Below are 14982 nucleotides of genomic sequence, written 5' to 3' on the forward strand. Positions count from 1 at the left end.
GACAAGCTTCCCTAGTCACTCACTGGAATAATGCAACTCAAGTCAACAGTGGCACATCTGTGAGCCAATGGACTCCCTGGTTTATAGTAGCCTAGTTTAATAAAATGCACAGAAACACAATTCAGTAACAGTTTTATTCACAACATCAGTCAGAATTACTGGTGCATTTTTTACATTCCTTATGAGAAAGGACATGTGAATCTTCCGAAGGGTTTACATTAATGGTGAAGTTGCAAAGTTCCCGAAATATAAAAAAACAAAAAAAAAACCACACATTTAATGCATCTTGTTACATATGCCATTGATGCGCTGGGGCAGACCAGTGTTGGGCTTTAATGGGTTTTCTACACAAACTGAAATCTTACACTTGCCTTGGGTTCAGCATTGGAATCACAGTTGTTAGCAGCAGTCTTGCATGTTGTACTTCCCAAGAGCATTTCCACAAAGTATTCGAGTCCTCAGACATCCTAAAGTTACAGCAAACAGCAAGAAGTCAAACGTCATTTATCACAAAAACAAATGAAACAATGCAAGTCATTGGATAAGAATGAGAATTAGGGCTAATGTCATGAAAAAGAAAAAGGGTTCTGAGATGAAAGAGTGTCCAGAATTGCGTAATTAAACACGTCTTCTGTGTTTGCTTTGTTGAATTCATCCACAGCAAACTGCGCCACTTCTTAAACAGAGGTGCAGTTCACCGGGACTTCTTGAGTGCCACTGGCATCCGGTGACTGTCCGGTTACGAAGCGGCCGGTGAAAGCACAAACGAAAACACAGAACCAGACAAACAGCATGATTGCAACAAGTTGTTCTGCAGTAGCTATCAGGAGTCCTGGTGTTGGTTCTGAGTGGACTAGTTCACGGTCAAAGCCGAGTTAATGTACCGTCTAGAGAAACACACACACACCTGTTTCCTATCTGTTGATGAACACCCACACAGGTGTTTCCAGTTAATCTGGCTGATTAGACCACACCCCAGGACTCTGTGGGCGTCTATAGACTGACTGATTATTATCTTTCTCTCGTTAGCTCAGATGCACCTGTTAGGTCAGGACTAATGAGACCTTTATTATTCTTATTGGTCAAAATGTTTGTGACATAATGCACTCCTCTCAAAGCTCCGGCGGTTTGTATTTTAATTTTTAAATTGTGATTTAAATCAGTGTGTTTAATAATGTGCTAGACCTACTGTTTAAAATGGCATGTGATGTGATTTCTGCTGCAACATAATGTCCCCATGGGGACAAACACGAACAAATAAGAATGAAAAACTCACTGCACTAGAACTAGAAATCTAAACCTGATTTGCATTGAAAATACGTTTGTGTTGATTTAAGGACTTTGTTAGACTAAATGACTTGATGAGAAGGGGATGTTGTGCACTGATTGATGCTTCATATGGTGTGAAACATAACTTTAGTTTTCAAATACAAAAAGTGTGATAAAATGTTTGAGTACAGTAGATCAATGGTTCTCAACCTGGGGTCACAATTTCCAAGGGAAAGGTCAGATGAGAAAATAAATTCTAGACTGAGAAATGTTTTTTACATTACTGAGTTTGTTGCCTTTAACACAAAAAAAGGTTTGAAGGCAAGTTGAGGTAGAGACATCAAACCCTAGTAATAAAATGACATTGAACTGAAGTTTTAAGAGTATTAGTGGTCTGGACAAGCCCCGCCTCCATGAAAAGTCCATAGACGGTGGTTGCGGTGTGGAGGTCGTCTCCATTTAGCAGCCATGTGTCTGACACAAGCAGAGCTTTCCAGCAGACCTTCAAGGACCTGGCAGCAGTAACCACTGTTAGTGACAGCCGGACTGCAGCATGCACCTGTAGCTCCCAAATCATTAGGTGTGGTTATTTGGTAATCATATGCCTACCAGGTGGTGCATTAACAGCAAATTTTAAAACCAAATTTATAATTTACTTGAGCCCCTGGTTTGATGGTTGTGCATTCTGGTCCAGCAACCCAAAATATTTTGTAGTGAGTTTTAAATTCCACAGAGTAGAAAGTGAGCCTTACAACAGAAGGTGGCAACGGCAAAATGTACAAGTATTATATATAGTATTTGTCTGGGCTGTGTAATCTGTCAGAATTCTAAAACAACCAGTAGCTGGGCATTCTCTCGTCCTGTGCTCTGGTTATCTCTTCAAGGTCACGCCGATGAACTGAGCTTTTGTCAACATAGCCAGTCTGACACCCACACAACTCACTCACACACACACACACACACTTCCCCCCCCCCCCCCCCCCCCTGCTCAATTGAGTTTCTCGCTCCTCTCAATGCCACCTCAAAATTCCTTCATGTGTCAACATGAACTGTGTGTGGTCTTGTGCATTATGTTGTGATGTATTGTACCATGTTGCTGTCTGCGTTGTTTCTTTTCGAGATAAGCGTGTGGTGGCGTTGTTCCATAGCTGCCGCCCGGAGGCTTGCTCCAACCTAAGTCAAATTCCTCGTATGTCGTACCTGGCGAACAAAGCTGATTCTGATTGCAGAGTCCTCACGACTGTGGTTGCAGAGTGGAGAGGAGTAGTCTTGTCTCCATGTAGCTACCATTTGTGTGACGGACAAGCCGAGCTTTAAAGCGCAGACAAGCTGCCCTAGTCACTCACTGGAATAATGTGATTCAACTCAGAAGTGGCATGTGTGAGCCAATAAACGCCCTGTTTATAGTGGCCCATTTAAAAAAAAAAAATAAACAGAAGAAATGTAATTCAATGATTATTTATTTTCAACAGTCAGAATCAGAGTTTGCCCAGTTCCTTACACTCGCTTTCAGTGAGTACACAAGGGTGTTCCAGAGTGTAATAAACCGTGAAGTGGCACTGGAGCTCCTGAAATATAAAAAACAATTACAGCATCCTGTTAAACAAGACAATGCACTGGGGCAGACCAGTATTGAGATTTAAGATGAGTTTTCTGAGTTCCATACACGACCTGAAATCTTACCTTGGGTTTAGAGTTACACAATTTTTTAGTACCAGGGTTGCACGTTGTACGTCGCAGGCGCAATTCCAGGATGTAGTTCCATGCAGGAACAAATACTGCAATGCTCTATAGTCACAGGAAACAGGACCCAAAGGCATGAGGTTTATCCAAAAATAAAATGATTGAATATGAAAGGATTGGGGTCAAGTCTACAAGTTCTGAGAACTAAAATCACAATTTCAAAAACTACATTTAAGGTTCAACGTTACCTGGACTTTGGCCAATGTTATTTCCACAAGTTCGTATTTCATCCGTGGGTTGGCTTTGTTAAATTCAGCCACAGCAAACTGTGCTGAGGCTACAACCTCGGCATCGGTCACCGGGACATCTTGTGGGTCACCGAGTATCTGTTGTTCGGTTACAAAGCAACCGATGAAAGCAGAAACAAAAACACAGAACCAGACAAACCGCATGATTGCAACAAGTTGTTCTGCAGTAGTTATTAGGAGACCTGGTGTTGGTTCTGAGTGGACTAGTTCACGGTCAAAGCCGAGTTAATATACCGTCTAGAGAAACACACACACACCTGTTTCCTATCTGGTGATGACCCACACAGGTGTTTCCAGTTAATCTGGCTGATTAGACCACACCCCAGGACTCTGTGGGCGTCTATAGACCGACTGATTATTATCTTTCTCTCGTTAGCTCAGATGCACCTGTTAGGTCAGGACTGATGACACCTTTATCATTCTTATTGGTCAAAATATTTGTGACATAATGCACTCCTCTCAAAGCCCTGGCCGCTCTAAACCTTGATGCTGTTGAGTTACAAAAAGTTAAAAATAATGTTTTGAAAACAATGTATTTCTGTTTATGTATGATGCAGCCAGGTTAGGATAATATGCATTTTGTCTCTGTGAAGAGGTCAAGACGGCCCTAATGTCTCTCACTTTCCCTCTCTCTTCCTCTGTGTCTAAAGAATTGATTAGGAATTGATTAGGTCATATCTACACCCCTTTGCAACTGGCTGTTGGACTTCCTCACCAACAGACCTCAGTCGGTCCGGGTCGGACAGAACATCTCTGACGTCATCACCCTCAGCACGGGCTCCCCTCAGGGCTGCGTCCTGAGCCCCCTGCTGTTCACTATGATGACTCACGACTGCGTCCCCAGGTTCTCCACTAATCACATCGTGAAGTTTGCGGACGACACAACGGTGGTGGGCCTGATCAGGGATGACAACGACCAGGACTACAGAGAGGAGGTGGAGCAGCTGGTTTGCTGGTGCAGAGACAACAGCCTGATCCTGAACGTGGAGAAGACGAAAGAGATCGTCGTCGACTTCAGGAAGAACCGGCCTCACCACGCTCCACTGCTCATCAACAGCTCAGCTGTGGAGGTGGTCAGCAGCACCAAATTCCTTGGGGTGCACATTACAGACAATCTCACCTGGTCTGAAAACACTTCATCACTGGTGAAGAGGGCACAGAAGCGTCTGTACTTTCTACGGAGGATGAGGAGAGCCCACCTGCCCTCTCCCATCCTCACGACCTTCTACAGAAGCACCATAGAGAGCATTCTGACCAGCTGTCTCTCTGTGTGGTGTGGAGGCTGCAGAGCCTCTGACTGGAAGAACGTGAGGAGGGTGGTGAGAACAGCAGAAGGGATCATTGGGGCTCCTCTTCCCTCCATTAAGGACACTTCATCACAGCGCTGTGTGTCCCGAGCCCGAAATATAATCAAAGACCCCACACACCCCCACCATGGACTGTTTACCCTGCTGCCCTCTGGAAAGAGGTTCCGCAGCATCCGCTGCAGGTCCACCAGGTTCTGCAACAGCTTTTTCCCCACTGCCATCAGACTGTTGAACTTCTGATCCATAAACTGAACTCTGCACCTATTGCACGCCATCGGGTATTTAAATGCTGCTGAACTTTTAGCCATTTCAGTTCCTCTGTTTTTTACTCTTTTTTACTCTTCAATTTGCACACTGTTCATCCCCTGCACTGTTTTACACTTTGATCACTGCTGCACTTCTGTATAACTATTTGTAAATAATCCGGAAATGTATTCCATTGCACCTGGAATATCATTGCAATATTTATAAGCTGTATGCAACGCAATTTCGTTCTGTATGCACTCTGTACATATAAAATGACAAATAAATAAAGTTGAAGTTGAAGTTTGAAGTTTTTAAGCATACATGAGGCAACTCATTGTCCAGACTGGAAAGGTAACTGTTGTTCTTGCCTTTTGGGAACCGCCCCTGCTGGGCCAGACTTGACTAAGAGCAAAGGAAATGCATATCCCAGGAACGTTAAATAGAATTGGCACTAGCACGATAAAAGATCTTTACCTGTGACCTGCACTGAAAAAAATAACATGTTGGATTAACTTAATTCAATCGTGGACATTGGTTGCACACAGATGTTTTGCTTTGGCAGCAGATTAAACAATTGAGTTAAATTAACACAAGTTAGTCATGTTCAATAAACATGTGTATTTTGTGTTGATACAGAGTGATTGAATTAATATCAGATTGTAATATTGATTTATTTTGTCTTACTGAAACCTGGCTGGGTGATGGAGAATATGTTAGTCTAAATGAATCCACCCCCCCAGTCACATTAATACTCACATTCCTCGAGGCGCAGGCCGAGGAGGTGGAGTTGCAGCTATCTTCGATTCTAGTCTACTAATCAGCTCTAAACCTAAACTGAATTATAACTCATTTGAAAGTCTTGTTCTTAGTCTTTCACACCCTAGTTGGAAATCAATGCAACCAGTTCTATTTGTTATAGTGTACCGAGCACCTGGCCCATACTCTGAATTCTTACCCGAATTTGCAGAGTTTTTGTCAAACTTAGTGCTAAAAGCGGACAAAGTTCTTATTGTAGGGGATTTTAATATTCATGTGGACGATGAGAATGATAGCCTTAGCACTGCGTTTATCTCTCTATTAGATTCTATTGGCTTCTCTCAAAGTGTACATAAACCGACTCACCGTTTTAACCACACCCTCGATCTTGTTCTGGTATATGGTGTTGAAATTGAACATTTAATAGTGTTCCCACAGAATCCCTTTCTATCTGACCACTGTTTGATAACTTTTGAGTTTATACTGCTGAACTACACACCATTAGGCAAAACCTGCTATGCAAGATGTCTATCTGATAGTGCTGTAGCTAAATTTAAGGATGCGATTCCGTTAGCATTTAATTCATTACCAAGTCCCAAAGTAACGGAGGACCCCTATGCTATTAGTCCCTCCCAAATCGATCATTTTGTTGATAGTGCAGCAGGCTCGCTACGAATGACACTCGACTCTGTTGCTCCTCTAAAAAAGAGGATAATAAAACAAAGACGGTTAGCTCCATGGTGTAACACTGAAACTCGCAAATTAAAGCAAATATCGCGGAAACTTGAGAAGATCTGGCGCTCCACCAAACTGGAAAATTCTCGTTTAATCTGGCAAGATAGTCTTAAGACGTATAGGAAAGCCCTCCGTAATACCAGAGCAGCGTACTACTTGTCATTGATAGAGGAAAAAAGGAACAACCCCAGGTTTCTTTTCAGCACTGTAGCCAGGCTAACAGAAGGTCACACCTCTACTGAGCCAAGTATTCCCATAGCTCTTAGTAGTAACGACTTTATGAGGTTCTTCAATGATAAAATTATAACTATTAGAAGCAAAATTCACCAAGACCTGTCTTTAACTGGCTTATCTCTAAACTCAGGAACCTTAGAAACAGCTGTAAAACCAGATACATGTTTTGACTGCTTTGCTTCACTTGATCTTTTTATCAATTTAATTCAATTATTTCTTCATCTAAGCCATCAACCTGCCTCTTGGGTCCCATCCCGACTAGGCTACACTTCGCTACTGAATATAACCAATTTGTCTTTATTAACAGGCTATGTACCACAGCACTTTAAAGTTGCTGTAATTAAACCTATATCCAACCTTCCATTTCTCTCTAAGATTCTTGAGAAAGCAGTCGCCAAACAGCTGTGCGACTTTCTGCAAAGCAACAGCTTATTTGAGGATTTTCAGTCAGGATTTAGAGTTCATCATACCACAGAGACAGCACTTGTGAAAATTACTAATGACCTCCTAATTGCTTCAGACAAAGGACTTATCTCTGTACTTGTGTTATTAGATCTTAGCGCTGCATTTGATACCATTGACCATTATATCTTATTACAGAGATTAGAACATTTAATTGGCATTAAAGGGACTGCTCTAAGCTGGTCTAGGTCTTACTTATCAGATCGATCTCAGTTTGTTCATGTTAACGATGAAAGTTAGTCATGGAGTCCCACAAAGATCTGTGCTCGGTCCAATCCTGTTTACTTTACATATGCTTCCTTTAGGCAATATTATCAGGAAGCACTCCATAAACTTTCATTGTTATGCAGATGATACTCAATTATATCTATCAATCAAGCCGGATGAAACTAATCAGTTAGCTAAACTTCAAATGTGCCTTCAGGATATTAAAACCTGGATCAGCTGTAATTTTCTAATGTTAAACTCAGATAAAACTGAAGTTATTGTTCTGGGGCCCAAGCACCTCCGTGACGCATTATCCAAAGAGATAGTTTCTCTGGATGGCATCACCCTGGCCTCCAGCACCACAGTGAGGAATCTTTTCACCTACGTGATATTGCAAAAATGAACATTTGTATAGATATAACATGTATTATGTTCCAGATGTATAAGTGTTACAACAAGTATTAGCACTGCAGTTTCCATTTTAAACTTGACATTCCATTAGGTTTACTTTTCAGCAGGTGGAAACCTTACATCCCAGACACTTGCAGCAACAGATGCTTTGCTAAGCATCCACAGACTGGAAATAGACTTAGTGCTGATACAAATGATGAGATTTAGCAGAGGATGGTTTTGATCCATCAACCTCTGGGTTATGGGCCCAGCACGCTTCCGCTGCACCACTCTGCTCTGCTGTTTGGACTCAGGGGATGGAAATTCTGTGATTCACATTTTGAGGGAAGGTGGCAACAAAGGTTCCAACAGCTTACAGGTGGCAAAGTTTAACATTTTGTAGACCTTGCAACTTGCGTATCACTTTGCTCAGCCTCCCTGGTCTACTCCAAAGTGGTGGAAAGGAAGCTTCAGCCAATCCTCCGCCAAGTTGCCTCTTATGTTATTAGTTACTTCACCAATACATTACAATATTACATTACAGTTTGTCAACTACCACCATCATTGGGCAATGCACTGTTTACTGCAAATCTTGCATTACATCTGGTCATTAAGAGTGACTTTTGCATTAATTACCATGAACACAAGGATGCTTTTCTCTTTCAGAATGAGGGCTTTTGCAGCACACTTATTGGAGATGCCGGGGATTGAACTCCCGTCTCTCTGGAGGCGTGGGTTCAAACCCACCACTGCCTTTGGCATCTATTACATAGCTGGAAGCCAACCAATGTGATGTCTTGCAGCTGTGTCATTTGGGCTGAACTTGGTGAAGTAACTACAATCATCCATCAATCACCTTGCTGAGATTGTTCCTTGTTAACCTGAGGTTCAACAATTGGTGAAACCTTCCTTTCCAGCACTTTGGAGTAGAAAATCAACAAATCATTGTGATAATTAATCGTGATCTCCATATTGATCAAAGTAATTGTCATTATCATTTTGGCCATAATCATGCAGCCCAAAGAGATCTAATGTTTTATCAAACCAGGTTGGGCAAGTAACCTTTCTGCTGACTTCTTGTTAAATAAAGCAAGTAACATCACTCAAAGACAGCTACTGCGATGGCTGGGAATCAAACCCAGGTCAACTGCTTGGAAGGCAGCTATGCTCACCACTATACCACCATCGCTGGACAATACAATGTTCACTTCAAATCTTGTAATACATCTGGGCATTGAGATTGTGAAGTGCGCTCTATCACTGAGCTACAGCCCCTGATGATTCCGAAATTCCCTCCAGGGGGTCCTGTGTTATCACATTAACAAGAATGGGAAGTGCGTTCATAAATATTGTTGACCTTCAATAGCTCAGTTGGTAGAGTGGAGGCCTGTAGAGGCACAAATCCAAAATCTTTAGGTTACTGGCGCAAAGAAGCAGTCTCTTCCAGAGTTTCCCTTCACGGATCAATCAAGTATTTCTGATTCTGATGTAGAGATGGACAGCCGACCCAAAAGCATAATACTTCTTGCCGAGACATAACAAAAAAAACCAGGAAGGGCTCATTTAAAGGTTTTATTGCTTACTTAGCCATATAATTGTAACATTATTTATTAATATAACATTAAAAATAATCCTGTGTTAGTCATATTTTTATGTTTTAATTTATTTAAAAAACTATTAAAGAAGATAAGGATAAACAAGATAAAGACAGGATGGCTGAGCGTTCCAAGGCTCTGCTTTCAGGTCGCAGTCTCCACTGGGGGCTTGGATTCAAATCCCGCTTCTTACATGAATTGTTTCCTTCTAGAACTAATTTCAGAGACATGGTATTGGGAAGCTTGAACTCAGCTATTCTCTACATTGTAGTGGATATTAATTTGCGCAAGATACTGAATTGAAAGTACAGCCGCACCTTTTGTGAGCATCTGCATTATCAACCCACGTAAAGTTACCAAACACAGTAGACCTATCTACTGCTGTATTCATTGTTTGTGGCATAAGCTTTAAAACCTATTCTTGACTTTTCTTGTTCCACATGCTGTGTGAACGCTTAGCTTACTAAATGACTTAAGTTAGCCAGTAATTGTTGTGTGCCTTCAAAAGCATAAGTGTTAATATTATGGAAGAAGCTGCCTGGCAAACCAATGTTGCCTTTTAGAACAGTGGTTCCATGGTGTAATGTTTAGCACTCTGGACTTTGAATCCAGTGATCCGAGTTCAAGTCTCGATGGAACCTGTTTTTAAGCCAGAGTACTGGTAAAATTAAAAAAATCAACCTGTACACTGTTCACATCTGGGCTAACGGTTAAAATTGCTGTTCGACTGAAAACAGGATGTTGGTGGTGGCATGTTGAGCTGTGACCTGTACTTCATGTTAACTGAAAGGATCAATGTTGACCAAATGTCAGTCTATTTCCCATCTAGTAGGCACATGTCTGGACACAGGTGGACATTTTGGACAGAAACATTGGTGGATCTTGATTCCCACCACAGGATTTAGCCTGCATTGAACATTGGGGTACAGACTCGGTAAGATGTATTGCCATTGTCAAGCACATTTCCACACTGGTGACTTTCTTCCATGTCCCCATAAACCCATATATTTGGGCTGACAATAGGGAAACCTATCTTTGATAACTATGACCTGGATGACTGAGTACCTAATATAGCATGACATAGTTGATTTACCATATTATTATTTCTGTGAGAGATCCTACTACACGTTGGAATATTCAGTCAGGATGGCTGAGCGGTCCAAGGTGTTGCGTTCAGGTCGCAGTCTCCACTGGAGGTGTAGGTTCGATATTGGGGATATTGTTTTTGTTTTGCTGTTTGTTGTGGTGGTGTAGCTTGGGGGGGGTGATGAGATAAGTCTCTTGCAAGGGTTGCACAGTCATCAGCACACATTTGCACACCGACTTTCAACAGTACATTCCCTTACCTACTTCACATTTGCTCCTTTGGTTGCTTGGCCATTCTTATGAAATATGGCTGCCAGAAAGGGGTGGGGACGAAGATGGTGCATCTTGTTTAATTAGTTACACAGTTAAGCGGTTGCACTTATATTCCATGGTCTTCTTTTAATTTTATTGGTATGTTTATTGAGCTAAATTAGAGGCAATTAGGGTGTTTGTGGGGTTGAGGGTATTCTGGGGTTGTGTAAATAAAGTAGGCAGGACTAGATTATAGCCGATAGATATCAGAGATCCACCCATTACCTTAATTTATATGCGTTGTACTTTTCCCTTGCCGGGTGAGTTAGGGAAACTGTTACAGCATAGCGGAGTATTCTGTCTACCTCCACACGCGTAGTCTTCTCTTCAAGCAGACTTACTGCCTCCTGGTCTTGTCTTGACCTGGTTACCACTTTCTCATTTTTGTGTGGCAGCACATTCAGCTGCTAGAGATTCTCAACAATCTGGAAGAGCTCCATGTTGGAAGGAACAGTGGACTTGAGAAGGCACTGTTGCGGCCGTAGCTGTTGCTCCACGATCCGTGCTGGGCCCTAAAGCGTTCCCCCCCATTCTGGTTTGAATGGTGAGTGGTCCACCTGGTGGGCCAAATTCACTGGCTCTATGGGGGTGAGATGTGGATGATCAGCACCAATGAGAAGGAGTGGGCTGGCGTTCTCAAACTGCTGAAGGGAGAGACCTGCCAGGTACTCATACCTCTTCTGCAGACTGACTGGATAGGATTGATCCGCCAAGCCTAGGCGAGCTAAGCCGTTACTCCCGATACTGCCAGTCAGTATACTGTATGTTTAGCTTATACAAGGTTAAAGACAAATTAAGACTTAACAGGACAGCTACCTACTTGAGGAGGTGCTGTGGCTTAGTTGGTTAAAGTTACTGCAGCAGCATCCTTTTGGTGCAGGGATGAGTATGTCAACCCAACCCCCGTTAAGCTACCCTGACATCAATAAAATACCCACAAGGTGTTTTATTTGCCTAATATCTAATGAAATTAATTAATTAATAAAGGCACAACATTTGCTCCACTACAGGCCTGTGTCTGTCAAACTGCTCCATTTCACTCACCACTGAGTCAGAATTAATGCCCCGCCCACAACACCATCTGATTGGCAGGAAACTTAATTACAAGTCTGTGGATGAAATGCAAATTAAGGAATACTCTGCAACAACAAGGTGCAGCTGGGATTTGAATTAGGGATCTTCTGTTTACTAGACAGGCACTTTAACCAACTAAGCCACAGCACCTCTGGGTGGGAGCCTGGATGCGCGGCTATATTGGAGGAACTCAATACAGAGCAGTATTGTGCACTTTGGATACTATATGTGAATGTAGCCATGTCTAAACAACAGAAAAACATCCAAGTCATATAGGGAAGGATGATATTTCGAGAAATTACAGTTTATTGGCGGTGCAGATCTTTACGAGTTGGGTCTCTTATTCTTGTATCCATGACGACCCAGTGATTCTTCCTTCAGTTGCATATAGTCAACTAATATCAAATAATCAATTTATTAATTTTTATTACAGCAGCATCGAAGATGTTAAAATCAGGCAGTCAGCGCCCAAAGTGCCTTGGCCGGTAAAGTTCATGTTTATTTCACCTCTGACCTCAGTCAGCATCACACGCACCTAAAACCCCACCCAACAGTGATGTCACAGGGTCATGGCGTACACCTGGGCCTCAATCAGCCCCAAAAAAATGTTAAAAAGGTTTAAAAGCATTACAAAATGGGTACAATCCATTTCCCTTTTGTTATTTATTGGCCCTCAACAGGCCACAACTGGGCAAAATTAAATAATGCTTGTTAATTATTATAGCAAAAACAAATATATATATAAACTCTTTGTAGTGCAGATGATATAAGTATTAACTGATAAGGAGGCACTGCTGGGATTTGGACCCAGGATCTCCTGTTTACAAGACAGGCGCTTTAACCACTAAGCTACAGCGCCTGAGACAGGTAAAACTGAAGGAGCTCATAAAGTTAAAAACTTTGTAATCTTCACAATAAAGGTGTAAGAAAAAAAAAAAAAAACTCCAGAGTTTTTTTACTGAACTTCAGTCTCCATGCCCATACACTTTAACTGTATTTACATGTATAGACTCAATCCTGTATAAAAGCCAGACTTTTTATTAAGTTGGCTGTTAGAGTTTTAAACTTGGTCGAGAGCTTTTTGAATGACAAGTGCAACATGGACACATGTAAGGTTATGTACAAAACAACGTTACATGTCACTTTTGTGCTCTAGAAAATCTAAGAATACGTCGCCACATGCAAACACTAAGTTAACTAATAATAAGGTACTGCTGGGATTTGGTCCCAGGATCTCCTGTTTACGAGACAGGCGCTGTGAAGGCTCTGTAAATACACGTTACTCCCAATACAGTCAGTCAGAATACTGTATATTTAGCTTATACAAGGTAAAAGACAAATTAAGACATATTAGTCCATTTTTTTACTAGAGGTGCTGTGGCTTAGATGGTTAAAGTGCCTGTCTAGTAAACAGAATATCCTGGGTTCAAATCCCTGCAGCACCTTGTTGTTGCAAAGATTACCTCCGTTTGCATCCCATCATCATGTCTACCCAATCCCCCTGCTACCCTTTAAACCCTGGTTGCAAATGAAAAAGGCATGTTACAGAAACACTGTATTACCACAGACTTAAGATGATAATTGAAATGCAAGTTTAAGCCACGATATACACAGAGTTCATTCATCAGCCAGCTGTTCATTTGGCCTAATTATGTTGTTTGTACACTGTGCACGCTGTACACTGCAGCCTCTGCTACCTCTTGCGTAAGCCAGAGCTCAAGGTTGTCTGATCTGGCCTCTTTTGGCAGGTGATAAACTACGCTGGAAACATTACTGGCCCAGTGGCACAGCTCCAACCCTCCGGAGGCTCGGAGGGCCCGTAGCTTGCCCACTAGCTGTGTGGCATTCCTTGATGTTGGCAGGCTCAGGAGGCAGTTATCCACGTAGAAACATCTTTCCACTGATGACCGGACGCTATCTTCAGACGCCCAGTGATCTGAGACATGCTTCTTAGACTTAGACTTAGACTTCTCTTTATTGATCCTTTTGGGATGACTCCCGCAAGGAAATTGAAAATTCCAGCAGCAGTTTTAGCAAGAAAGAAGAAATTAAAAAATAGATTAAAAAAAGAAAAGACAGTATAAAGACAACAAAATAACAATAATGATAATAACAACAATAACAACATTTGTCAAATAAAACAAACAAAAGACCATAAATTATTATTAAAGTGTCAGTGTTGAGTCCAGTATTGAAGTGATAAAGTGATAAAGTGACTAGGTGTGAATTTAAGTCCAGGTGTGCGTGTATGTATGTATGTATGTGTACTGTGTGTATGTATGTATGTGTACTGTGTATGCATGTATGTATGTGTGTATGTATGTATGTATGTATGTATGTATGTATGTATGTATTGTCCTCTGCCCTATTTCCTCCTCCCCCCTAGTGAGGAGTTGTATAGACTAATGGCATGAGGGACAAAGGAGTCCTTGAGTCTGTTGGTCCGGCACTTGGGAAGGAGCAGCCTTCCACTGAACCGGCTCCTCTGGGTGCTGATGATGGTGTGCAGGGGGTGGCTGGCATTTTCAGTAATAGCCAGCAGTTTGTCCAATGTCCTCCTCTCTGCCACCGTCATCTGCAAGGCATAGCTAGCGCAGCACGGATTCCCAGGTACTTATACCTCTTATGCTGACTGGCTACTGGATAGGATTGATCCACCAAGCCAAGGCAAGCTGAGCAGAAAGCCCGATCTCCCATACACTTACTACAGACAGTACATACATAGGTTTGTTGTAAAATATTTGAGAATATTGTTTTTATGCTCAGAACACACAAATACACAGTAACAAATATACTTGTCCCACAAAAACAATTTACACAGTGTACAGCCCATTCCCAACCAACACAAAGTTGCACATACACTACGTACAAAACAACAGAAGAATTCACTGTACACAGTTACAGTAAAAAAATGAATAAATAAAATAAAACTACTATGCTGCATCCTCTCTTCTGTTGCGGTCCGGCCACAGCACCTCATCCACATCACAAGCAATGTGTTCCCGGGCCAAGCAACCATCAGAATCTTGAGTTAGAGGTGTGGCCTGGGTCTGCAGAGGTGGTGGTGGTGGATTAACAATTGCAGCAGACATGCTAACAACTGGCACGCTGGTGGTCTTACTCCCCTTGGTCAGAGAGTACCAGAGTTCCTGCCTCTCTTGCAGTCTGGGCTGGAATATAAAGAGGAGCTGGTGTTTAACAATTTGCTTTGAGGTGCTTTAAATACTGTGTAATATGATGTTTGGTTGACGGGTGGAGCATGCTGTTTGGGCCTTTGGGTCAGCAGAGCAGAGTGGCGCAGCGGAAGAGTGCTGGGCC

General features: G+C 42.1%; 2 protein-coding genes, 2 non-coding genes and 1 pseudogene across 4 annotated transcripts in view; 1 reads left to right on the forward strand and 4 right to left on the reverse strand.

Moving 5' to 3' along the window:
* Nucleotides 1-14982, reverse strand: part of LOC116672880 (NACHT, LRR and PYD domains-containing protein 12) — a 769761-nt gene that overhangs the window by 691363 nt on the left and 63416 nt on the right. The window lies entirely within an intron of this gene.
* Nucleotides 1-14982, reverse strand: part of LOC116672882 (zinc finger protein 271-like) — a 643109-nt pseudogene that overhangs the window by 601090 nt on the left and 27037 nt on the right.
* On the reverse strand, nt 2736-3512 carry LOC116672902 (cystatin-C). The gene is made up of 3 exons (XM_032504890.1): nt 3201-3512; nt 2953-3057; nt 2736-2837 (listed from the first exon to the last, which is right to left on the reverse strand). Exons 1-3 carry the CDS (start codon nt 3402-3404, stop codon nt 2748-2750), a joined length of 399 nt encoding a protein of 132 aa, XP_032360781.1. The 5' UTR covers nt 3405-3512; the 3' UTR covers nt 2736-2747.
* On the forward strand, nt 9762-9833 carry trnaq-uug (transfer RNA glutamine (anticodon UUG)). The gene has a single exon. It is a non-coding gene; the product is annotated as a tRNA-Gln (tRNA).
* Nucleotides 12451-12523, reverse strand: trnat-ugu (transfer RNA threonine (anticodon UGU)). Its single transcript has one exon. It is a non-coding gene; the product is annotated as a tRNA-Thr (tRNA).

This window comes from Etheostoma spectabile, chromosome 23, assembly GCF_008692095.1.
Source record: "Etheostoma spectabile isolate EspeVRDwgs_2016 chromosome 23, UIUC_Espe_1.0, whole genome shotgun sequence".
Lineage (NCBI taxonomy): Eukaryota > Metazoa > Chordata > Actinopteri > Perciformes > Percidae > Etheostoma > Etheostoma spectabile.

What these genes read in the sequence shown, in the direction of transcription:
- LOC116672902 (XM_032504890.1), bottom strand. Translation starts at nt 3,404, where the DNA reads ATGCGGTTTGTCTGGTTCTGTGTTTTTGTTTCTGCTTTCATCGGTTGC. An exon ending in TAACATTGGCCAAAGTCCAG is followed by an intron (nt 3,058 to 3,200) that starts GTAACGTTGAAC and finishes CTGTGACTATAG; the next exon opens with AGCATTGCAGTATTTGTTCC. An exon ending in TGTGTAACTCTAAACCCAAG is followed by an intron (nt 2,838 to 2,952) that starts GTAAGATTTCAG and finishes TTTATATTTCAG; the next exon opens with GAGCTCCAGTGCCACTTCAC.